Genomic DNA, 26,656 nt, shown 5'->3' on the forward strand with positions numbered 1-26,656 from the left:
AGAGGTTGCAGTCTTAAAGCAAATGCTACAACTAATTTTGACAGGCTAATTTTTTTTTTTTAAAAATGACAACAACAAGATAAAAACTAAATTTAATTTATTTTATCAAAAACTATAGGAAGACAGCAATACTAGAGATGACACAGTATGAAAAGAAAATGTTCCTGAGCTTACAAACTGCATATTCTAATACAGTTCCTAAAACATACATTAAAAAATAATCAAAAAATTGACTTAACTTGGAGATTAAATTAATAGACAATAGCTTTTCTTACAGGTGGTCTTGCGGCTTTAGTTTTGCTACAAAAAATAGAACCAACAAAAAAAGAACAGCTGGAGGGCAGGCCACAGGTTACCAGCCCCCAAGAAGTGCATACACAGGACTGAATTGGTGACCATGACGATGCCAACGGACCACAAAGCAAAACAAAGGCAGAAGCTGGGCTGGTTTAGCTTCCCTAAGAAATTGAAAACAGCTGTTTCTCCATTTCCAGTTTGGCAATTTTCTGCCAAACTCTCAAAAACAGTCAAAGGAGTTTTAAAAGTGACACAGTGTCCCATTAAGCTAATTTATTGACTGCAATCCAAATACACTGTGAATATGTAAATATAAAATACTGTTCAAGGCTCTTATGTTGGAAACTGGATCCATCCTTCAAATAAATACAAAATACTGCTACCTCCCAGAACATAAATTAACAGTTCTTTATTTATGGCAGAAGATAACACACATCTCCTTAACAAACAGCAGCGTTATTCCAGTGCTGGTGATAACGTTCTGTGCCTCTGGAAAAGCAGACACCGCACTCCAGTACAACTGCCACAACTGTTACCTTCTAAAATGCACCTCCTTGCAATATTTAAATCAATCCGAGCATGGGGGAGCCAGAGCCTGGGGCCTGCCCCGTGCCCGCGGCACAGGCGGGGCTGGAGTAAGGAATCCATCTCCTGCCGAAGCCGCTCCATCCTGCAGGGACAGCGCAGGCTGCAGACTGCGGCGGATTAAGGAGCTGGAGCCTGCACATTCCATCCACATGGAATGCACTGCTCATTTGAGCTACATGCAAGAGAAAGCACTAATGACTCCAAACGATGCAAGATCATCTAGAGTTTGCTGACATTAAAGCTCCACATTCCACTTTAAATTAAAAAAAAAATCATTAGAGATATGGCAGATAAAAACTGATGAGATTCAGCATTTATCAACTATGGATACAGGTTAGCCTGATCACATCGAATACTTTTAATTCTAAGCAAACTTCCTCCTATTCATTAAGCAATATAAAGTCTCTATTTCAACGTGTATCTCTGTATTGTAGATTACAAAACTCAGCATTTCCAGCAGCCTATGCTCTTCACCAAAAGTGTAAAACTGATTTTGGCTAGTAGCATATAAAATGCCATTTTTTACCAAAGAGCCAGATCTTCAGTACAAATGCAACTGTGCTTCTTAAGAAACAACCTTGAAATGCTCTTTTTGAAGTGCTAATAATTAACATGGAATTTAAGGCATTTTCTAACAAACCAAGTAAACAGTTACATGCTAGGTACTTGACTTCATTCACCTGAGCCAACAGCTGTGCACCTTATAAAGGTAACTAGCTGACCTATGATACATAGCCAGCATCCAGCTATGGAGCATCCATTTATGAAGCAATATTATTTTGCTTGACCATGTCAACATTTACATGACCGGTAAGCAATATGCAAGTTTTACAAGCTCTGAATCCATGAGAAAAAAGCATGTGGATCATTCCTAGAGCATGGACCTTGGCTGTAACTCCACTCATCACCCACCTCAACTGCTCTTCAGTGGTTCTGAAGCCAAGCAAAACTTAGCATATGTTATGAACAGACTGAGACAACTTTAAGATGATCAGGGAAAAAAAAAGATTACTCAAGCAGCTGAAGAACATTCTCAGCCTTTACATTCAAGAACATCTTACAAATGCCTACAGCAAATGGGTATACTCACCCCTAGTCTAACTTCACTGAAGTTAACATTTTTGCAACCAGAAAATACAGGCCTAGTATCTTAGAAGTCTGTCACTAGGTAAAAAAGACAGTATGTAAAAATTTAACCAAAACCAGTTGTGAATATGCATCAATCCCAGGGCTCTTTTGCACCTAACAGATAACAGACCATATCTCCACACTGCACTGGCTTTGTTAGACAATGGGCTGCTCTCCTTAACCTTTTGCTATCTATTTCCAAACTGTAGCCAGCAACTTGTTTCAGCCACGACTGCCAAATTTCTGTAATGAAAACAAACAGCAAATGTTACTTCTGACAATTCCATATTTACAAATGCTCTGTAGAACTGCAGTCCTCCTGAAGAATCCTAACTAAAAATCAGAGCATAACAACTGAAACATTCTACATAACATCAGCTAAGAAGTTCAAGTTTTACACTTGGGATTTGTTAATGCCAATTCCAGAATCACAGAATCAATTAGGCTGGAAAAGGCTTTTGAGATCATCAAGTCCAACCTATGACCAAACACCATCTTGTTAACCAGACCATGGTACTCAGTGCCATATTCCACCCTTTTTTAAAACACCTTCAGGATGCTCCTCTCTGAGCAGCCCATTCCAGTGTCCAATCACCCCTTCTGTGACGAAAGTTTTCCTAATGTCCAACCTAACCACCCCCACTCCCAGCACACCTTGAGACTATGTCTCCTTGTCCTATTGCTGGATCCCTGGGAGACTGACCCTCACCTGGCTACACCCTCTTGTCAGGGAGTCAGGGAGGGAGATGAGGTCAGCCCTGAGCCTCCTTTTCTCCAGGAATGTGATGGAGTGGCTTGGTGAGCTCATCTGCCAGCTCCCTCATCACCCTAGGATGGATCCCATGGACTTATGAGCATCTAAGTGACTCAGCAAGCCTTTAACTGCTTCTTCCTGGATTACAGGGGAACTATTCTACTCCAGCTCAGGAGCCAGTTGTCCTGAGGACAGAACAACTGTCTTAATGTTGAAAACTGAGGCAAGGAAGGTGTTAAGTACCTCAGCCTTGTCCTCATCTTTAGTGACCATATTGCCTCACTGTGTCCAACAAAGAATGGAGGTTTTCCTTGCACCTCCTATTGTTATTAATGTATTTATAAAAACATTTTTTACTATCCTTTAAAGAAGTGGCCAGGTTAAGTTTTAATTGAGCTTTGGCCTCTCTAATTTTCTTTCTGCAATTACTTCCTTAGCATGGAATTCCATGGACATTTTACAATTTGCACACCTGTGAACCTTTATTTACACACTGACTCTCCTTAATCTCTCACCCTGGTGCCATAAATGTTATGGCTAAGATCTTCAAGCTTTTCTTTATATAACAAAAAAGCAAAAGAACTGTCAACTAAGTTTAGAATTCAAATGCCTCCTGACTTCTCAAGGTATAGAAAACACACAGCTTGAAGCTGAGTCACAGGAGGTTTAGATTGGATATTAGGAAAAGGTTCTCTCACCCAGAGGGTGGCTGGGCACTGGAAGAGGCTCCTCAGGGCAGTGGTCACAGCACCAAGCCTGGCAGAGTTCAAGAAGTGTTTGGACAATGCTCTCAGGCACAGAGTGTGACTCTTGGGGATGTTCTGTGCAGGACTAAGAGTTGGACACAATGACCCTTGAGGGTCCCTTCCAATCCAGCTTATTCTAGGATTCTAGGAATATTCAAATCAAGGTACATTTTAAGAGTTTTCTTTGCATACTTTTTATGGCTTCCTAAACAATTGCTCCAGAAAAATGAATTTTTAATCCCCATCAGCAGTTCTGTATTGGCTTGAAACACTACAATCTCTTTCTTTGGCCAATGCCACTTCAATTACAAACACAATACCTTGTTTTCACCATCCTTATTTAGATTAGATGTATGAATACTTGAATATATGTGGGAAAGAAGACTCTTCTTATAACACATTAAAAAAAGAACAAAATATTTGTGACTCTGGATACCCGAACTCAGTTGAGATAACCTCTGCAACACATGGCTCCACATTTACAGACAGTTCTGATGCTCTTTTTGGATGGGCTAAGACCTTCAGCAGAGTCTGAAGTCAGATCTATTGAACCTGCAACACAGATGAACACAAGTAAGGAAGTTGTAAAAGACAGACCAAGATCATGCCCAGTATTCAAACAGCTTCTAAAGGCCTTCTAACAGCCCAGTTCAAAGAGCTGTGTGGGAAGCTCACTCAGATTCTACTGAGATCCTTGTTACAGCTACTTGTACAACACCTGGCATACACATCGGAATCCAAAAGTCAGACTCGATCTTCGTACCCCCCAGGTATCCACATGAATCACCTGAGAGTGCAGCTGACCTTCAAGGGCCTTCAATGTCAGTGTCACAAACAGAGAGAAAGAGGAGTTTTAAGATTCAAGATCAGTTTGGCAGTGTGGTGTTTTAAGCCCGGATGGCAATGAAACACCACGCAGACACTCACTCGCTTCCACCCCAGCGGAGCAGGGAGGAGAACCAAAAGTATAACTTGTAGGTTGAGATAAGAACAGTTTAATAATTGAAACAGTAAAATATTGTAATAATTATGATATTCTGATCATGCTGATACTGATTATTATTATTAGTAGTAGTAGCAGTAGTAGTAAAAGAAAAAAACAAGCATGAGTAATGCACATACAATTGCTTACCTTTGCTTCATTGATGCCCAAAGGCCATCCCTGAACTCTGATCAGTCCCTTCTGCATATCTCCCTAGTTTCTACACTGGGCATGACATTCTCTGGTATGGAATATCTCTTTGTCCAGTTAATCTGTCTGTCCTTCCTACCAGATGATTTTTTTTTACATTTTTTTGAGTACCTCTTCATTGGTAAAGCATGAGACACAAAAAAGTTCTTGATTTAAGAAAACATCAGTGAATTATCAACACTATTCTCATACTGAGTCTAAAACACAGCACTGTACCAGCTGCTAAGAAGAAATTAACTCTATCCCATCTGAAACAGCTGTTCCATAGGACCTACATCCACAGCTGAGGCCTACAGGACACCAGAACTCAAACCTATGGTGCCTCATGCTGCTGAGCCATTACAACTGCCTTAGTATCTATCTTAGTAACTACCACTAGCAGACTACCTGGAAAGTAGTTTACCTGAAATGCTGATTTGAATAAAGGAAAGCTTTATTTAAGGGCAGCCTGACCATTCCTTTGAGCTTTACTGGGACAAAGCTTCAAAATCATTTGCTTCAGCAGACAGTCCAGCCACGATCCCCGATGTGCTAGGAGCACTGAAGGAGGCAGTGCACTAGAGATGCAGGCAAAAGCTTCTGGGTGTGCTCCTCTCTGCACTACACGTCACAAGCAATGACTGTTCTGAAAGCCAGAGCTATGTTATAAAAAGCTGTGCCTGAGCTGAAATGCTACCATCATTCAGGCTGCAGTAAAACCCACCAGCACCCCAAAACTTCCACAAGAACCAAAGTGCAGACCTTTCATCTGATAGTCAAAGGTTAGCTCTTCTCCAGCCTTGATGGTTCGGGTAGAGAACAGCGCTATTCGAGGAAGACGCAAGTCGAGGTTATCAATAAACACATTGAAGACTTGAAGATTTGGATCACACTGTAAGCAAAAATTAATGCAACTTCTGTTTAGAAAAATTAACATTTAATATCACTGAAGTGTTTAAATAAACCAAGGTCACAGCAAAGAAAGAATGGGTTCTTGTCTCAGTGACAGAAGTCTGCAATTATCTTCTGAAATCAACATACTGAAGTAATGAAATAAAAATTCGTAGCTCAGATTTAAGTCCTTCCAGGAAAGCAACATTTGCACAATGTGCAGACTACACTAATATGCAACAACCTATAAAAAAAATGGCACCTTCAAAGGTGACAACAAAAATGGTGACAAAATAATTAGAGCCTACTCTAGGCCAACGTAGGTTAACATTCAGAGACTAGTATGTACCAAAAAACCCATAAAAAGAATTAAAGTTGAAAGAAAACTAAAAATAACCTAGTGTTTCAAGCCCCACAAATTCACTGCTCTGTAGTGATGTTTAAACACTGCCTCCAGGCCAGAGAAGCACTGCTTAAACATACTATGCATGTTTTTCATACTATGCATGAATTTCTACTGTAAACTGAAAACCTGCTTGGCTTCTGAATTCCCTGCCATGGTCTGGGTGCCAGGAGGAAGGTGAAGGTCATTAAGCTGGAACTAGAAACCACTTCCTCATTTTGTCTGGATTAAGTGTCAAAAGTCAGTAGTCCCTGAGACTGTTAAATTCTGAATGCATTTTTGTTCTTTAACAGTGAAATATATCACACAGTAAAGAATCAGAAGTGAAGTTACAGACATCTAAATTTACACTGAAGGCTGAGAATACTTCACTCCCATTTGTGAAAGTGAAGAGCAACTGTCTGTATCTAAAACTCTCCTTCATTCTTCTCCCTGGCAAGCCTGCATGAAATCCAAGTATCATCATCTCACAGACCTGAAGGCATGAATTTTCTGTATCTGTAGAATACTGACTGTGCACCTCACAAACATTGGATTAGTAAGAAATAATAATTTTTAGTTCAGGAATCCTTACAAATGCAGCTCAGCTTTCTTGCTTTAGGTACTTCAGTCAAACGTCAACAAAACACTACAAAAACTGCTTGTTAAAATTTACTTTTGACTTCTTTGGCAAGTTTAGATTAGGAGGAAAAATTATATTTCTCAGCTGTAGACACCTAGGAAAGCGCAGAAATTTTCTCTTTTTTCCTCTACCAAGTTTGCAGGATGAAATTCAGAGTAACATTCCATCCTGCCCAGCTACAAAATAACACATCAATTCCTGTCATCTCTGACTCCTGGCTAATTTCATTAAGGAACTGTCCCATGTTAAGTATTTCAGGTACTCAGAAAAAACACACCCAAACCAACCCTATTTTGGTTGTCTAGAATCAGCTGATTCAGTGAAAACTCCAGTCCTATAGGATGTCCACTTCAGGCAGCATCTCTCCCCCAGATTCTTGTGGGCAGTCTCAATCCAACTAAGGCCCAGTATTCTGTTCTATTTATTACATCATCTGATTAACTGGACTGTGCTGGTATGAAGCAAACTACTCCAGAAAAATTGTGAACATAGTAAGGAAATGTTTACATTAGAAGACATTTCTAGCACAATTAGAATAATTCTCCAAATTCTTAGTATACAAAACAAGGTCTTACACTGTGGTTTACAAAGTGGGACACATTTCCATATCGAGCTGCATCTACTGTAAATTCATCCGAGTCATAGTCCAAATCAAACAAGTATGTATTTCCCTGGTTGTCATAGAACTGGCCTCGCCTCTCTGCTTCCTCACTTGTAATCACCTAAGAAAAAAAAAAAAAAAGGAATACAGAAACCTGCATCATATTATTATTACTAAATCAAAACAAAAATCACAGTCAAGTTAGAAAAAAAAGTTAGAAAAATACTTTGCAAAAAAAATACCACAATAAGTTCTTGATGTTGAAATAGCATTCCATCTAATGAATGAAGCATACATAAGAGTAAATACAGCTGAACTAATTATTTTTGATTGAGGCTTCTCTGGGTGCAATTTGTCTACAGCTGATGGAGAGCACTACCTTGTCTCTGGGAAAAAAAAATGTATCAGCACCCTCGACTAATAATTTTGATGATGACAATAAAATCAACTGTTTTTACTGAAATTTCTATATACACACTTTTTCCATTAGATCCAGAAAGCCTCATTTACTTCAGATAAAACCAAGATTCAACCTTTTCCCTTTGCAAAGATGATCAACAGGTATCAGTCTTTAAAACCCAGCCACATTTACAGCCTGATATTCATTTCCTCTCTTCCCAGAAGCATCTCTTCCTGCTATTTTTGACTGCAATGAAAGATTCTATTCACTGCAGCTCAGACACATCACAAAGCTCAATCTATTCAATTAGGCGAGTGTGTCACTGTCAACAGATGAAACAGCTTAAACAACTTCATCTGCAGCCTGTCACATTAAACACATTTTATTGTGTAGATTTAGCAAAGAAATCATAATTTTGCAGCAAGAGAGATACAAAATGTGATGGAATTGGACAACAAATCCCTCTAAAATCCAACAGAGGAGATTTGAGAAGTCAGCAGTAGATATTAAGTAGATTCAGGTGAAACAGTAAATACACACTCTTTAAGCAACAAAATTACATAATCACCTTCCAGTGAATGGAGACTATGACCTTTTGTATATTTAAGGGAAATGGATGAACATGAGAAGAAGCATTGGAGCAGGAAGCATGGAGGAAATCTACTTAAAACCATAAACATAGTACAAAGGGACAGAAGGAAATACTTTGAGTCAACATAGTAGCAAGGCAGATTTGTGGTAGAAACAAAACACGCTGCAACAGAGAGGCTGCCAGGAACTGCTGTGTGAAGAGCCCTGGAACAGAGCAGAGGCTGAAACACATAAACACATGGCAATAAAAACCTCAAGAGTAACTCAAGGTCTGTATTTTATAACATAAAAGTTCTCTTTGAAATAGTATGAGATTGAATAAGCAGATAATGTCCGTACTATGAATCTTACTCTTGCTGTTAATCAAAAGCAATAAATATGCTTGGAAATACTACCTTAGAAGTGCAGACAAAGCAGAAAAGAGACTGAAAGTCTGTGCAGGGAGTTTCAAAACAACTGTGCTTTGGGAATGGCAGAAAACTACAAAAAAGATGATCAGGAAAGAATGAAGAATATGATTGCCATGAAAGAAACTAAGGACTTGTCTTTAGAAATACTATAAGGACATGTATCTAAAATAATTCTTTAGTGCCATATGAGATAAATATTCTCTTTACTTATGACCTTTTACAACTGCTCTGGAATGAAGGAATGTTCTAGACAACATAATTTTGCTGTCAACTTGAATGTCCCTTTCTCTCTCTACTCAAAAGCAGACTGATCTCTTATATAGTAGAATTGCAGAGTATCCTGAGTTGGAAGAATCCCACAAGGTTCACCAATTCTGGCCCTGCCCAGGACATCCCCAGGAATCACACCATGTGCCTTATGGTCCAAACACTCCATGAACTCTGTCAGGCTTGTTGCCCTGATCACCTCCCTGGAGAGCCTGTCCCAGTGTCTGACTACCCTCTGGGTGAAGAAGTCGAGAAGTGTGAAAATAGAGAGAAAGATCATTAGGATTTTATCTAACATTTCCTTGATTGTATGTAATTCACCTCTACAAGATAAATACATACCTACCTCTCCAACATACTCCATCACAAAACTGTTGGTTTTAATTTTCTGGAGGGTTTTTACTCCCCAGCCACGGCCGTTGTTGGTTCTGAAGATGCAGAGGGAGTATGGGGTCCCTTTCTGCACAATCCTGTTGGGGCAGTCAGGCCCACACCTACAATATGAATTGCACTCATAGATGGGCAAGCCAGGCTGGATTTTCAATTTCTTACGTTTATTGTAAGCCAAAATAAACCCAGCCTCCTTTGGACAGCACTTCTCAGCAGGGCAGTCAGCACATTCACAGCCAGTTGTTATTCCATTGAGCACATTTATTCCTGGAGCAGGTTTGTACTCATTGATGTAGTAGAAGTCTAAAGGAGGGCCTTCAAGATCCACGGTGTTTTCTACCAGAATCATTGCTTTGTGATTCTTTTTCCTGTTGAGTTCTTCTTTCCACCTCTGCAGAGCTATTCTTTGTTTAGCCTTCTTTACAATATAATCTGCAATTTCAGGTTTCAGAGTTTTAACATGGTTCCTCAGTTTCATTGCTTTGCCTCCTCTCCCCCGAGACAAGTATTCATTCTTGTCTCTAAGAAAGTTCTGAATAAGAACAGGGCAGTTCAGATGTTTCTGAGGCTCCCAAGTATTTGAAGATTCTGGCCATCCTTTCCATTTCACAAGATAGTATGCTTTGCCCTTGAAATACAGAAACAGATACAGATTTAGCCAGAGCTCATGTTGCTGAAATCCACCATCACAGAACAACACGGACAAACACAAGAGCTCTGGACTTAAGGACCAGCACGCAGAGCAGAAGGCCTTGAGGTCCCCATAAAAATTACATTTGGGGAGAAAGAGAGAAATCAGGTTGTTTGCAAATTAACTTATAGCACAACTTTGCATACTTTACAAATTGTCTCTAGGGGCAAGGAAATCAAAAGCTGGGATGAACTCTGCTAACAGCATACCTGGAGGAGGAGGAGGCTAGTTTGTCAAGGCAGGTGCTAAGTTATGCTAACTCACTGTATGACTCGTATGCACAAGCAGAATGCAGTCGTATCACATACAGAACAAAAAAAAAAGCAAAATGTAGCAAAAAAAAAGTCTAAAACCCACTATTAATCATATCAACCATCCTCACAGAACACTAATTAATTTGATAACTGTAATATTGTAGTTACAATGAAGCAGCATACATTTTGCACTTATTTAAAAAGGACAAATAACTGTAACAAGGACAAATCTTGAGACTGAATTTCACAGGAAAGCATTCGCAGCACATGGCCCTAATTCTTTGTCGAACAGACTAAAGAATCAAGAGAGAAATACACATTGTTGTCTGCAAATAAAGGAGAGGCATCATAATTCATACGGAGCTACCACCCTAAAGCATCAGCATCAGATACACAAAGGTGAAACATTTCAGATTCTAAATGTCTGTAATTTCAGGAAAAGATCTTCCTTCTTACACACTGAAAGTAGCAGTTTACACCACCTTCTGTTTGCAGTTTAAAGTTTAAAATATATTTAATTTGATGCCATCAAAAGCTTTGTCCTCACTGATTCTTTATATTACGAGCAAAACTACCTTTGGCTTGCTTCCAAATTTCAGCTGAAAGAGTGATCAAATTGGTCTGTATTTCTCTTACCTCTTCTACCTTGTAGTCACACAAATATTCCACCTCATAACTCTTTAGACTCCTGTTGGTGATTCCAATGGATTTACATGTGAGATTTTCCTTCCTACATAATTCTTGGAGGGTCTCAAGTGAAGCTAGACATGGCACATACCAGGCTACAATAAGAAAATTGGTAAAGAATCCTATTTAATGTCTCAGCTAAATTGAAATCATTATGCCTCATCCCAGAGTCCAGTCCCCACATTACCATTTGTGACAGCAGTCCACGAGTCTCTTGTACAACTGCAGCGTCTCCAACTCAACCCTTCTCTAACAGGTCAAGTGAAACACGTTCATGATTCCCTCCCTGCACCTTTATTCTATACAGTACGTACATGTCTAAAGAGGGCAGAGACTTCCACAGGTGAAAGATACACTAAGCACTAGCAATTTTCTACAACTACCGCATCGCATAACTGAATTACGGCAAGCAGGAAACCTCCATTCTTTAACGAGACCGCCAAATTTCTGTAGTCAAGCGCAACTGAGTACTTGCGATGCAACCATGGTGACTGGACGAGGAGATAGAGACCCACAGCCCTCATCCGGAAGGATCGCGAGTGCCCTGTCAGCCAGGCAGATTTAGAGGGACGAGACACTCCGCAGGGCGCCAGCGCCCGGGAAACACCGGGATCAAGGGGCTGGATGGAGTCCAGAGCGGGAGCCGTCGGCTGCAGGGCCGTGCCCGCCTCCCCGGGGCTCCGCGGGCTCTCCCGCCCCGGCCCCCGGCGCAGTTCACGGAGCTCGGGAGGGGGCGGCGGTGCCTTTCCCGCGGCCGCCCCGGGATCCAGCGCCTCTCCCCGTGTCTCACCCCCGGTTCCAGGGTTACTCCAGGCACTTCCCGCCCTCCTCCCACAGCTCCCCTGGGGCAGCGGGCACGATCCTCAGGGAAGCGAGCAGGACCCCCAGCCCTTCCCTCCCCGCCCGCCGGGGGTCTGTGGGCAGGGGCGGTGGGAACGGTTCTGACAGAGCCGGGCAACAGGGACCGGTAGCGGCTCCCACCGCCGAAAGCGAGCGGGAGCTTCCCCACCCGTCCCTCCGCCCCGTCCGTCCCGGCTCCCCAGCGCCCGGGTGGCTGCAGAGCCCCAGGCGGCCCTGTCCCCAGCCCGCTCCCCCCTCACCTCCTCGCCAGCCCTCCATGTTGGGGGGTGGGGGGGCCGCGCTTGGGCAGCGCCGGCTCCGCCCCCCGCCGGAAGGGGGCGGAGCGCAGAGGGCGGCCCGGGCGCGCGCGCGGCGCCGCCCACCCTCCTCTTTCCCGCCTCTGCCGTGAGGGGCCCCGGAGGGACGGAGTCGGGAGAGCGGCTGAAAGGGAGCGAGATGGATTTAAAGCCATTTTGCTTTTGTTCTTACAGAGCTCTGCCGTGCCTGGGACAGGCGGGGGAAGCGCGAGGCAGCTTCTTTCCCGGGCCCCTCAGCTGCAGAGCTGAAAAGAACCTCGGAGGAATGGTCCCGGCCTTTCTTGTGGGCGGGTGGGGGAAGTTACACTGTCATTACACCTCCTCAGAGGAGGTGTTTATTATTAATGTAGCTTCGACAGAATCACATAATTGATAAGTTTAGAAAAGGCCTCTGAGATCATCAAGTCCAACCTGGGACCAAACACCACCGTGGCAACCAGACCATGGCACTGAGTGCCACGTCCAGGCTTTCATTGAACACCTCAGGTTGTTTAATTAAACATTCACCACCTTCTTTGGGCAGCCCATTCCAATGTCTACTCACCTTTAATGTGAAGAAATTCCTCCCACTGTCCAACCCAAACCTCCCCTATCACAGCTGAGTCAGCAACCTCTCCTCCTGTCGGGCTCTTTCTCCCAGGCAACCACTGACAGGAGGGCTCCTTTCAGGCAGGTAATGGAATACAGCCCTCTGCAAACCCTGACTGCTATCCCTTGATGTATTCTCTATTTCTTGAGGCTCTTCTGTGACACTTTCGGTGTTTTACGTAACACATGATTGTAAGCACTGAATTGTTGTCCCTTAACTGCACTTTAGGCTAACACCCTCATATTTCATAACCATACTCGCCTGCTCCATCTTGTCATTGAAAAAGCCTGCCAGCTTATACCCACACTAATGTATGACAATACAGATTTAAAACAGTACCACACGTTAGGGAGATTGTCAGGATCTGCATAAAAAAATGTATTTTTTAATTACATATAAATAAGCACACTTCACTCTTGCATTTCTCAGGTAATATGACAAAACCATTTTACAGAAAAAAACTCTTAAAAAAAAAAAAAATTCACCTGCTCAAGAGGCCACAGCAAATGAGCTCCACCTTCACGGTTTTGGGTAGTATCAAGACCACACAGGATTCCAGGATAATTACCTGAGGGTGGATTTTCACCAGTCTCCTTCTCACTGGTTCAAAGCTATACTACTGCAGTCACAGATGCACTGGCTGAATGGGTACAAGACCTGATTAGTCAAGAAAAAAATCTTCAAACTATGTAATATGCTTGTGGCTGAACCACAGACATTTGTGCTTTGCATTTTGTAAACCAAGGGCTGATAATTCAATGATCTGCATTCACAGGTCTTGACAAACATTTTGCACCACACTCTAAACATGCTTGGTAGCAAAATAACTTGATGGCATTTTAGTTTATTACAGCCCTCTAAGAATCAGGAGAGAAATCACAGAGAGTCACTGCTTTGGCAGAAAAGCCAGTAAGAGACAAAAATCAAGTTAGAAAAACATTGCCTTCCAAAATGGCCTATGATGCCACTTCAACAGTGATGATTTCACACTTTCCAGTATCTTGATCTGTGCAGGTGACGTGCAAGGACCCATCCCTAGATAAAAGAGAGAATTATGTTTATGATTATTTCAACACAACACTTACTATGTTACTGCATGTGCGAGAGAGGATAAACAACAGTGTTCACACAGATGAAAGGATGATAGGTCAGCATCAAAATATCCAGGGACAAACATGCTTCAACACAGATGAAATGGGTTTATGAACTTAAGTTTAATTTAGTCGTTTTTATATCCACTTCTTGCCCTTAAAGCATCTATCTTCTCTACATATGTTGGAATTAATCAAAGAACAATTTAAATGCTGCAATTTAATTTATTTTGTACAGGTTTCAAAAGAGAATATGTGGTAATATTACTCAAAATATTCCTTGTGAGAACTGAGTAAGAGCAGTGGATTGATAAACATGTCTTGTCATAGCAAGAGAATTTGACTTTTGAAGCGTAAGCAGTCATTAAATTCCAAGGATCTCCTTCAGCAAGGAAAACCTTAATTGTCAAAATCCAAGACTTAAGAAACAGTACTGAGCCCTACTTCAGCTAGGCATACAGTCAGAAAATAAATGTAGGTACAAGTAGATGTTCTCTACTAAACTTCCTCTGCCTTTTACACCTAAATATTCCTTAAACCTCCTTCCAAATAATGATGTGTTTCTCCATTACATAGTTGCATCTATAATCCCCAAAATGTTTTCCTAATCAGTGCTCAGTATAAATCTCTGTATGACAAACCAGGCATTTTAGGTGAGGTCTATTAACAGGCATTAATACACCTGATAGCTAACGTAAGAAAATGAAGTATTTTGAAACTTAAATTGCAAGTAGAAATTTCCTGTGGCACTGTTTCTCTGTTTAACAACCCTGATTCTGAAAGGACAGAGCCACTGTAAATTCTACAATCCTTCATAACTAAAAAAGACAAAGCCTCCTTCAGTTTTTCCCAAGAGTGTGGACATTCAGCAAAGCTACCCAAACCACTTCCAGAGGAAGTCTAAGATCTGACTGCTCTCATGCATGGTCAAACTGATCAACGGTTCAGAAGTTGCTAAAAATAATCTACACAATTGTGTTAAGCTTTGTTTCTTTAAAAATCAAATAATGACAGCACCAAAGGTACTGCAGAAAACCCACATTTCTACAGAATTCACCCCTGCTAGGACTGTACAGCCCTGTGACCAAAGAAATGCTGAAATTTCTCAAAAAAATGAAATACTCTGTAACAGGATCAAAGACTGTCAGAAGTGTGACATAGCAGGGTAAACAGCAGAACAAGTGTTTTGGGTACCTTTTCATTGTGAGAACAGTTAGTATATCATGTAGGCCATCCTCCTTTTTATCTAAATCCTGGAGTACAATCTATTAAAAAAAAAAAAAAGAAAGTTTTATTATAGTAGGTTCTTCAAGTTCTTATCCAGCAGTTCAAGAGAAGTGACACAACAGCTAAGATGTGAAAATTCATGCATTTTAACTATTTGCACTATTGTTTTTGTTTTGGTTCAGGATATATCCCTGAGATAGCTGAAGTACCTATCATTCCCACAGTGTCCTTTAGAATCAGTACTGCAATTATTAGGTAACATCAGCTCCCTATCCCCTTTAAAGATATTTGGGCAGAATTAAGATGGAATAACAATCTTCTTAATTATTCCATCGACTTCAGACACATCTGCCCCTTCCCTGATGCTTTCCAAGGAAAGCACATCATAACTGTTTCAAAAGAGCTGTGTTCTCTCTGTAGGTTGATTCCTAAACAACAACTTTAAACACTCACTTAATAAAATAATTTCATCTTATCACTGCGATAAATCAAATTCAATTATTAATAACAAGATCCTGTCCAATCCAGGAAGATCAAAAAGTAATCAACACATTAGCTATACCATTTCCTTCATCAGTTTTATTTTTAAAATGTTCAAGGATCTGTGTATGACTGGAATAACTGGTAAAGATCTCTCATCCCAGGTGATCTTATTACAGTAGTGCCAAGTGTCAAACCATGTCATCCATTTAGGAATTCAAAAGGGAAACTTCAGTAATTTACAAAGTAGTCATGTCCAGAAGAATAATTAAAGGATCAATATGAAAGTGATGCATGTCACTGTAATCTTTTAACAGCAACTTTTGGTATTGGTGGAATTGGTTTCCATTTTTTTTCCAGGTGGCTGCTGCTGAAAATACACAGGAGTTTGCACACACTCACCTGTGCAAATTTCTCTTCTTCATTCATGGGACTCTTCCCCAATGACTCATATAGCTCAAGGCACACAGAGGAAATGTTTCCAGGAGCATGCAGGGTGTGCTGCCTTCGAGCTGGCAGTGGTGTCCCTGATGGAAACAGCACTGTGAATTTGTCAGCCCCTGACTCGTCTACTCCCTTAAAAAAGAAAAAAAATAATATAGTTCATGTTTTTCTATAAATGCTTCACTGAGCTGGAAGTGTTACAACAACGCTCCACAAGAAAAAAAGTCTAAGCTTCCTTCCCTCTGTCACATTTACCATCCCAGCAAGTAAAAACCCTGACATTCCTATAAAGGAGAAGTCCAGCTATTACAACATAGGAAAGACACAATCTATCTCCCCTTAAAATCAGTTTTTTCTGTCATTTTTTTTGTCAATAAACCAAAGTTACCATGATAACTTACCAGGGGTAACCTAAGTTACCACTGCTAATCTATAGCAAACCAGTAGAAGTAATAATAAATCAATGCTGTTTCTCAACAGCAAATCACAACAATCACACATAATCAGTGCTATATATTCACTGTAGCAGTAAAATTTTCTAATATTCTAATTTTAGCCTTACCTTAAGAAGAATATCTTTGGCAGAACACTCAATGAGTGCATCCTCTTCTAACAAGGTATTCTCTTTCCCTAGCAGAATTCCTGCCTCTATGGCTGCACCAATGGGAATAACTTCATCTGGAGGAATTGAATTCAGTAATTCCACAGTTGGGAAAATATCTTTGATCAGCTGCTGTAGCTTTGGGATTCGAGCAGACCCACCACAAAGAACTACCTGGAACACACATCATTATAATTTCAAATCTTTAGTCTGTGAAATAAAACAGACAGGTCACACCCAGCTCTGCAAAAATGAAAACTGCTCTTGGATATTTTATCATCTGCAGTTGTTGAAATAAAAATTGATGCAATCTTTGGTTGACTTGATACTTTCATTTCTGAAATTAAAGTAAATATGATGTCTTTGAAAAGTTTGTCTTACAGCAAGAATCACCTAAATAAAGTGACACCTTGAAAATTGAAAAATTCATCATAAAAAAAACCTCAGGTTCAAAGGGACTTGCAGAGGTGATCTAGTCCAACCTCCTGGCCAGACCAGGCACAGTTACAACAGGCTGCTCAGGACCTTTCCTCCACAGATACTGTGTTCCACAGACTCTGTAGGCCCTTATGATTTCCCTCATACTACACATTCCTTTCCTGGCATCTGAAAATTCCCCGTGCTGTAACTTGTGCTGCTAGCCACTCACCCTTCCATCATGCACCTTTCGGAAGGAGCAAGTCAGGTTTTATCTATAAATCCAAGTCTTATTACAGAGACTTTGTTGAAACCAGTCAGATCTGGAATCAAAGCTAACTCCCACTTTTCCTCATGTAAAACATAAACCTAATTTACAACTCTGAAGTTATTTATTTTTACATTTAAAGTGTTCCACTGCCCTCCATCCAAAGCACTAAAGCCTGAAAGAGCCTTAAAAGCCACCTAAAAACCCCTGCCACCAGAAAACAAAAGCCATTCTTTGAACAGTGGCCTGGGATACTTTATTATCCATCAGAGAAACCAAGATGTGACACAACAAACACTAATTAAAAGTCTGAAACAGCATCAAGTGTCTTGAAAGGACCAGGCAGCTTCAGCTGCAGACCTGAGAGCCAATTCTGGCAGCAATGAATGCAGCACCATTTGCCAAGCACAGGTACAAAGGGGGTGAGATGAATTTCCTCTCTTACATCCAGGCAAGAGAGACAGGAATTAAACCACTAATGTCTGCTGCCTTGCTCACATCTTTGGGATTAAAGCACTCTCTGGTTTGGCACCTCCTGTAGTTTTTAAGCCAGCAAGGAGGAACACAAGCACCAAGTAGACACTTAGTGATCTGCTCAACTTTAAGTCAAAACTCTGCCTTTCTTCACAAGTGTCAGCAAACCCTGTTCAAAGTTCAAGGAAGGCAGAACAAAGCCCACAGACTGAACTTAAGGAAGGTACTCCTCAGTTTGAATTTGGGCAGTTACACAAATACACCAAATGGAGACAAATCCTCCCCACCACTCAATATGCAGCAGTAAAAACAAACAACTGAATGTGACTCTGCCTTATACTTAACTTCAGACACCTGAAATGAAAGCAAATACAGCAGTTCTAAAGATCCTGAATCTATAGACTTTGTTGGATCCCAGTCAAAACTGCTTAAATACATCATGAAATAATCTCAGTCTGCAAGGAAAACAGGCCCCATAAGCATTGTTCTTGTGGAAGGAAGCATCCTACAGACACATAATTTCTATTATTACCTTATTAATGTCATCTGCTGTAAAACCAACTTGCTGCAAGAGCTTTTTAATTGCTTCTACACATTTACTAAAAAGTGAAGAACAGATAAGTTCAAATCTGGCCCTAAAAGAGAAAAATAAAACATTCAAAAAGGATCATGTCATCCATTAGAGACAAGTACCTGAAATGGAAGAAAAAAAATTTTTAGAATATACTTTAGTTCTCCAGCTGGTACTAAGGGATTTTAAAAAAATAGTATTTTCCCATTAATAATCTTCAAGCAATTTTGTTGTTGTGGAAGTATCTGTGCTATTAGTTCCATCAACAACACCTACATGGATGCACACTCATTCTTCAGTGTACTCCAGAGAAAAAAACCCAGTATTGTTGTCTTGACAACACCAGTATTGCTGTCTTGACTCATGCCAAAAAAATAAAGAAAAATTCTGGAACTGCTTCACGATCTGTAAAATGAATACAAGGACTCAATTTTTAGAGGCAAATCAAGCTGTGTCCTGATTTTCACACAGGGAGCAGATTAAGCAAATTCAAAAACAAACTCATGCTTGCTTTTGCCTCTTTCAAGCCTGCAAAGGAAGTTCTACTCTATATGAATACCACAATTCAAAGTCTGCAACACTGATGCACAGGATTGGCATCCTGATCCAAATGGAGCTGACCCCATTTATACAGTACTGCTTCTCACACTTTGAAACATGCTGGGCCTTATTTGAGCAGCTCCAACTGCTGGAGCTCTGGAATGGAAAAGTCTGTTTCATTTTGCTAAAGCTGCTGCTGCCTAGAAGAGCAATCAAAGTGAGCTAAAAATCTCAGTAACTGATCATCCCAAGGGAAAAGAGACTGAGTAGGACACAGCAGTAGGAACAAAAAGACAGAAAATGTCTTTCTACTCCAGCTCTCGCTGAGAAGCAACATCAAGACTTCCAGGACTCCTACCATTCTGGATTTCATTGAGATCAAGAGATCAAGAGTCCACAAGCCATCTTTTCTTTAAAGAAAGTACAACAAAAACAGCAAGGGAAAAGCAACAGCCACCCTGATTCATTACAGTATCTACTCCCCACCAATCAACAACCAGACTCTGAAGATGGGGTCTCCTTGTGCCTTTTTTGCACTTCATTCTCTAACCATCAGGGCAACACTGTTACTGTGACAGCCCTGACCACTACAGATTGCAGCATAACAGAACCATCAACATGAAACAGCAGGTTTGCCTTCAATCCAACTTCCTTCTCTAAAATAAACACCATCAGAAATCAAAGCTTACTGAATATCCATAATACCACCTCGAAAAATTTCAGTAGGTTCAAGATCTGCCTTACCTGGACACATTACAATCAAAATCCAATCCATCATACAATGAATCTACAAAACAGTTTGCACTTCCCAGGGTTGATAATGAGTGTTTTGCAATATCAGCACTGTTCATTAACTTCATCATGGCTCTGGGATTTCCTCTAATATCATGTTTACAAGACCTATATTAAAAAAAAAAAAAAATTATACTAGTTTAAAGAGGCAAGAATTTGACTGGTAACTTTCTGAAACGAAGAACAGGTTAGAGCTCTTGCACTTTTTTTCTGTAAACAATTTAGTATTAACTACAATATCACTACTGAAAGCTTGCACACATCTCGACACAACAGAGTCCACAGCTGAGCCCTTACAGTTTAACACCAACTTCAGGCAACATCCACCCAAACTCAGGCATTTCCCAGTCTTCCTCCTCGCAGGCATTCCCCTGACTTCCTCCTGTTTGGGACAGTCAGACTGCTCCTTCAGCATCATCTTTACTTGAACCATTTCACTAACAGAGATTCTGCTAATTTTTTTTTTTAAAAGCAAGCACCACATAATGGACATCCTGTCCTAACAACAACATGCTTGGAATTCATATCTTACCTCTGAAATTCAGAAGCTAAGTGTTGTGCTAGAGCTTCTGTGAAGCAAACTCCACCAATGCTGTCATCTGTGTTTGTAGCAAGTACACGATATATTCCACTGTTTACTTCTATGACTGTGATAGAAAGTGATGTTCCACCCAGTTTATACACCAGCACGTTGCTGCCACATTAAAAAAATGTTGAAAGTAGCATTAATTTTGACACATTGTTAAAAGATTACCACCATGTACTGAAAGTTTTAATCAGACAAATATATGAGAACGGTAAAGAAACACCACACAAGAACAAAAAAGTTTAAACTGACAGCAGTCTTTAGTATTTTGAAAGTGAATTATCTATGGATTCAAAAAGACAACCAGGTGCACCTACTGAACCCAGGAGCTCTGCTTTAGTTCTTCCAGCCCATGTAAAATGATCCCATCTCACACAATTAAAACCAGCTATGTCAAAATATGTTTAAAAGGCAATGCATTTTTCTTCAAACCAATCTGCTTATTAAACAGAAAGCTGGAAACTGGGGACAAATCTTCAAAGGCAATTCTCAAAATATAAAGACCAAAACAAAGGGATTTAATACACTACAAAATTACAACTTCTAAATGCTTATTGTCTTGATTGAGAGAAAAAAGCAAAACAAGCCTCATGCTAAGGCAACATGGCATTCCCTCACTTAAGATTTCACAGGATTTAAGTACAGCAGCTTAAAAATAAGTAAAATACTAGGATTTTACCTTTTCCCAGTGGGTGAATCTTGGCCAATTCCATAAGCAAGGAGAGCTGCAGATGGTTCATGAATTAATCTCATAACATTGAACCCAGCAGCTGCAGCTGCTTCCCTGCAATGAGCCACAACAGCATTTCATTTTACTTTAATGATCTCACTATAGTCACACACTACTTAGATTTCACCTAAACTACCTGTGCCACCAAATCAGACCTTGTTTATAGCATGGTATTAACAAAACTGAGGGACTGAAAAAGTACCAAGAAGGGCAGTTGCTACTACTGTGTTCTTCAAATAATTAGATCTGCTATGTGGTCACTGTCAAAGAAAACACTGGTCTATCAGACTACATAGCCCATAAAAACTGCAAAATACCCTGCAACCACACCTCACCCTAAATCAAACTTGGTAACTTATCTTCAGGAATGGTATTAAATTCCTTGACACATTATTTCAACTGGTAACAAAATTAATTTACCATGCCTCACTTGCATTAACATTTAACTTACATGTTTTCTTGAAACTTCAGTAACCCTGGCAATACCCCACAACTTGTTTCCTTCACTTTGAAGTTATACCAGAGCAATAGAATGTTTCATTATAGACACTGCAAATTCCCAGCTCACCGTTTTCTGACCAACTTTTAGGTGTGCTTTATTTATTTCCTTCATGACAGTTAAATATAAGGGCTTCTACATATCAGAAAGCAAAAACAGATGCTGCCATTTATGCTCAGCTTTAAGCATGCTTATGTTTTCCTGCTGAGGAACTGTTAGAGCAAAAGTATTTCCAAACAGAATTTCCAAATAGAAAACTGGTATGTATTCCAAATCTGCACTCTGACAAAGCAGAGCTCAAGAGGCCATGTAGCACAACTCTGGGGAGTATGGAGGGCAGGGAGGGGAAATTATGGAGGAGGGTGAGAAACTATTTGCATTTCAAAGGGATCACTGAAGATCCCGATCTGAAATGAGGTTCTATCCTTGATGACATTGAAATTGCCTCTCACTTCAGTAATTCAGAATTTCCTTTTGGTCACATCTGCAAATTCCCATTAAAAGTTTTCCACTCAGGATTTAATCTCTTGCTTTCATATTTTCCTAGTTTAAATAACATCCCAATATCTTGACTGATGGTCATAAGTTGAAGTCCAGGAGCAGAATTCCCATTGCTGATCTTCCAGCCCATATGATTTAGGCACATAAATAGCAGAAAAACCTCAATGCTCTTACCCAAGGGCATTTTTCTGATTCTCTCCAAAATCAAATGGTACAGTGACAACAACATCATTCACATCTGAACCCAATGCAGACTGGGCAGTCTCTGTTTAGAAACACAGGCAGAGCATGGTGATTAAAAGCAAAAAATGAAAAAAATATATGGCATCTTAAAACTAAAAGGACAGTTTAAAAAGCTAAAATGTGTCAATGAATGTAATTATTATATACCTTTCATTTTACTGAAAATTAGTTTTGCCACATCTTCTGGGTTAATAAGTTTGTTATCTATTTCGTACTGAAGTTTCCCATTCTTCTCAATTATCTGTAAGAAAAACCAACACACCTTTGTTAGACAGCAATTTGGTTAATAACAAAAAGTCATGTTTAATTTAGGCTCTATTTAAAGTAAAAAGCACTGGACTGTGTAAACACTCTCTGCATTAGTGTTCTACTACAAGGGAATAAACACTTTCAACATGCTTATCAAAGACCTGTAGCATATGACAAACACAACAGGGTCATTTAAGAATTGAGAGTCAAGACTTTTCCTTTCTATTAAGTTTTCCTGTGTACAAAAGCAATGTTTAGAACAAAAGTACACTCCTGGTTTTATTCCATAAGAAAAACCCCAGCTATTTATAAAATCACACCAATATGAACAGCAGAAAACTCACTCTTTTGTTATGAATGCATTTTCCAGGATAATTTTTATCCTGCTTTGTAAATTTTCTAGCAACAATGACAGTATTATGTAAATTAAATGCTGAGATTAAATCAACTTATTAAAGATGTTAATCACAAGGTGCTGCAACTTGAGTATCTTCCACCAGCTCTAAGAAAAACCACAATGCTAGAACCTAAATATATTAGGATTCATCTGTTTGGAGGACGGCCAAGAGAGAAAAAATTTGGAACTAAGTATATTTTTCTGGGAGACCCCAGAACATGATTATCAACTGGATAAAAACAGAAACATTCCACACAGCAGCAAAGTAAAAAACTATATAAATCATCATACTCACGGAGCATTTGCTTTCTGCAATATATTTCTTTGCCTGAGGGTCACCAGAGCTGTTCATAAAAATTCAAAATAACAAAATAAATCATGCATTCAAGGTTAATTGCACAAATGCATCTTGCTGATATTCCTTTTAACATCTCCAACACATCAAGCTATACTTGAACCAAAAATTCCTGTTTTCATTCTGCAGATACATTTATAGAATAGAAGAAAACCCATCAGTTCTGACTGGTGGCATTTTTCCTTCTCCTTTCCTAAAACTTGTGATTGAAAAAATTCCTACTACTTAAAAAAAAAAAAAGAAAATCAAAACCCAACACATTGTTTTAACCTGCTATCCCCCATGAACATTTATAAAAGATTTCAGTGAAGTTCTGCATCTGAGAAGTGTTGAGAAATACACCAGGATGGACAACATCTTGTCAGCTCCTGTCAATGAAAGGGCTGTAACACACAGCTGGGACACCACTAAGAAGTTTTGTCACATCTCTGATGTTCACTGCAACCCAAGAGGTTTAGTTCTACTGTCACTGTAATTGCCAGTGCAAATTATCACAGCTCCTCTAACAGGAATCCCAACAAGCAGTAATGAATAGTTTCACTACTGCAATAGAAGCAACACAAAGTTTCATGCAAACAAAACCACAGTGGACTTTACAGAAGAGCACTCAGATGACAAAAAATCCTAGTTAAGAAACTTAAGTATGTATGAAAAGCATATATGCAACTTGCTGCTATATTTCACAACTTGATTTTCACAGACAAGCTGAGACCTGAAATACAATTTTTCTCCTCTATTTTTTTATTTTCACAAGCATCTCTTTGCTACAGGAAGAAAATATAGGCTGAGAAGCTCACACTACCAACCCGGTCTGGGGGAAGGTGTCCCCGCCCATGGCAGGGGGGTTAGAAGGGAGGTGAGCATTAAAATCCCTTCCAAACAAAACCCTTCAGTGACTCTATGATAACAGAATGATTTTTCAAGAGATGCTTTCAGTATTAGTGTTAAGATGCTAAACCAGCTTTAAACGGGATAAAATGGGTGCAGTCACCATCCCTGGACGTGTTTAAGAAAAGCCTGGATGTGGCACTTGGTGCCATGGTTTAGTTGAGGTTGTGAAAAATGGGTACTTTATGATTGGCTTTTTGCAATTATGAAAATGAATATGATATGTGTTGTGTTAGAAAGTTATGCTGTATTAACTTTCTTAAGTAGTGTGTTAAATATAGTTTTAGGTTATAACAAAATGTTAAAATACAAACTATGCTATGTAAGATACTTTTTTTGAAGAAAGGACTTGCAGGACACCGAAATCTTTCAGAGAAAAAGGATTATCAGAAGAAATTAACTTCGTCCCACCTCGCTCAGCCATGACTGCGCTGGTTAGGATTCAGAGGAAGAAGATGACACTGACCAGAGAGAATCCTGTGTTTGAATGGCATTTATGCATCATGTATGAGGTGTATGAATATGCAACAGGCTATTGTTTTTAAGGATTAATCCTCTGTTAACGTGGGTCCTTTTTTGGGCTTGTGCTGCCCAGAAAAGGTACCCAGATGTCCATAACTCTTTGTTTCTATTGCCTCATATTGTCCTAATCTAATTTGTCCAAATGATTATTACTCTAATTGTATTGCTATTTTTATAATAATTTTATTCCTATTAAGCTTTTAAAAATTTTTAAAAAAAGTTATTGGCGTTTTTCACAAGGTGTTGGGGCATGGTTGGACTCCATGATCTTTAAGGTCTCTTCCAACCCAGTCACTGTGAATGCTGTGATTTCTCACCGCCGCTTCCACGCCCATTCTCTTACCTTCGCCCAAGGATCTGCTTTACTTTCACGACAGTGTTTGAAATATTTCTTATCCGACTTTGCTTCGCAGCTAAGCCAACAACCTGAATGAAAAATAAATGAAAACAAGAAAGGAAAATCCGAGTAGCAGGCAGAGCCGCCTCCCCTCCTTCTCCCCAAGCACCCCGCGGAGGGGCAGCCTCACCTCCTCGCTCTCCGAGAACGCCACGACGGCGGGAGTGACCCTGTCCCCGGCGTCGTTGGCGACCACGTCGGCGCGGCCATCCTGGGGAAACAGAGGGAGAGAGGCACAGCCGTGAGCCCGTGGGGGCTGCACCGCCGAGGGGACCCGCCGAGCGGGCCCTCCCCGGGCCCCCCAAGCGGCGCTGCCCTCACCTTGTACACGGCGGCACACGCACAGGTGGCGCCCAGGTGCACCCCGATGGCCGCCATTGCCCCAGCCCGCCCCGACGTGCCCCGCGCGAGCCCGCTCCCAGCCAATCCCGCGCCGCGCTGCGCAGTCGCTGTGAGAGGAGCCAATGAGAAAAAGCAGAGAGAGCGGCGTCATCGCGCATAGCAACGGGGGCAGACTGCGCGGGTTTTGGCGGGAAGCGGTGCTGAGGCGGCTCCGTGCGGGTTTGGGTAACCTGGGGCAGCGGCGGCGAGAAAATAGGAGTTAAAGGGCGGGAACTAGAAAGTAGAGAAATCAAAATAGAGACTGGAGATCAAAGCGGAGAAAGCAGCGAGTGTGCGTGTGGTTTATGTCCCTGGCGCCTCTCGCGGTTCAATTGCTGGCAGTGAAGCGCATGGAGGGAGAGGTTATAAATCACAGAATCACAAGAACCTTTTCCAACCTTTTCCTTTAGGTTGTGTGAAAAACGCCAATCGCTTGTTTTTCAAATTTTGAAAGTTTAATAGTAATGAAATGGTTATAAAAATAGTAATATAATTAGAGTAATAAAAATTTGGAAAATTAGGATTAGGACAATACGAGACAATAAAAACAGAGTTACAGATGGTCCAGGTACCTCTTTTTGGGCAACATAAGCCTGAAAAAGGACACCCGTTAACAGAGGATCAATCCTTAAAAGCAATAGCCTGTTGCATATTCATACACCTCATCCATGATGCATAAATGCCATTCAAACACAGGATTCTGTCTGGGCAGTGTCAGCTTCTTCCTCTGAATCCTGACGGCGTCTTCAGGGCTGAGCGAGGCGGGAAGAAGTTCGTTTGTTGGAGCAATAAATTCTCTTTCTTTGAAAGATTTCGGTGTCCTGTGGCTGCTATCTCGCTGCAAGTACCTAATTTCTCTCTTAAAAAAAAGTATCTTACATAGCATAGTTTGTATTTTAACATTTTGTTATAACCTAAAATTATACTTAACACACTACTTAAGAAAATTAATGCAGCATAACTTTTTAACATACACATATAATATTTATTTTAATATTTGTGAAAAGCCAATCATAAAATATGAGCTGGAAGAAGATCTTTGAGATCACCGAGCCCAACCAGTGACTGAACACCACCCTGCCAACCAGGCCATGGCCCTGAGTGCCTTGTGCAGACTTTCCTCAAGCATTTCCAGGGATGGTGACTCCGCCACCTCCCTGGGCAGCCTGTCTAATCATCATTTCTGTGGAGAAATTCCTCCTGTTAGGAAAATTAATCCACAAACACCAGAGGTTTATGTCTAAAAAGGAGACAGAGGAGTCCATTTACTTTATTTGAATAAAGGGAGAAGCCATGGGGCATTCCCCTGGGATCTCTCAAATTTTTGGAGGATGCAGCCTCCTTTTTATCCTAATTTGCCAGCCAC

The 26,656-nt window shown here is 40.5% G+C and overlaps 2 protein-coding genes across 3 annotated transcripts; both read right to left on the reverse strand.

The window, feature by feature from the left end:
* Nucleotides 1-80: 80 nt before the first annotated feature.
* SUV39H2 (SUV39H2 histone lysine methyltransferase) lies at nt 81-12,065 on the reverse strand. 2 transcript variants are annotated; one of them, XM_059847469.1, is made up of 7 exons: nt 11,992-12,065; nt 10,841-10,986; nt 9,216-9,887; nt 7,176-7,322; nt 5,447-5,576; nt 3,950-4,065; nt 81-2,256 (listed from the first exon to the last, which is right to left on the reverse strand). In XM_059847469.1, the coding sequence occupies exons 1-6, from the start codon at nt 12,008-12,010 to the stop codon at nt 3,956-3,958; spliced, it is 1,224 nt and encodes a 407-aa protein (XP_059703452.1). In that variant the 5' UTR covers nt 12,011-12,065; the 3' UTR covers nt 81-2,256; nt 3,950-3,955. The 2 variants fall into 2 exon arrangements, with proteins under 2 accessions (XP_059703452.1, XP_059703451.1); XM_059847468.1 differs by having other exon boundaries at nt 81-4,065.
* A 926-nt stretch (nt 12,066-12,991) lies between these two features.
* Nucleotides 12,992-25,334, reverse strand: HSPA14 (heat shock protein family A (Hsp70) member 14). Its single transcript, XM_059847475.1, has 14 exons — nt 25,231-25,334; nt 25,040-25,120; nt 24,856-24,938; nt 23,043-23,091; nt 22,249-22,342; nt 22,033-22,123; nt 20,808-20,912; nt 20,075-20,236; nt 19,495-19,650; nt 18,172-18,274; nt 16,442-16,654; nt 15,838-16,011; nt 14,923-14,993; nt 12,992-13,672 (listed from the first exon to the last, which is right to left on the reverse strand). The coding sequence occupies exons 1-14, from the start codon at nt 25,285-25,287 to the stop codon at nt 13,594-13,596; spliced, it is 1,518 nt and encodes a 505-aa protein (XP_059703458.1). The 5' UTR covers nt 25,288-25,334; the 3' UTR covers nt 12,992-13,593.
* Between the last annotated feature and the right edge of the window lie 1,322 nt (nt 25,335-26,656).

This window comes from Haemorhous mexicanus, chromosome 5, assembly GCF_027477595.1.
Source record: "Haemorhous mexicanus isolate bHaeMex1 chromosome 5, bHaeMex1.pri, whole genome shotgun sequence".
Lineage (NCBI taxonomy): Eukaryota > Metazoa > Chordata > Aves > Passeriformes > Fringillidae > Haemorhous > Haemorhous mexicanus.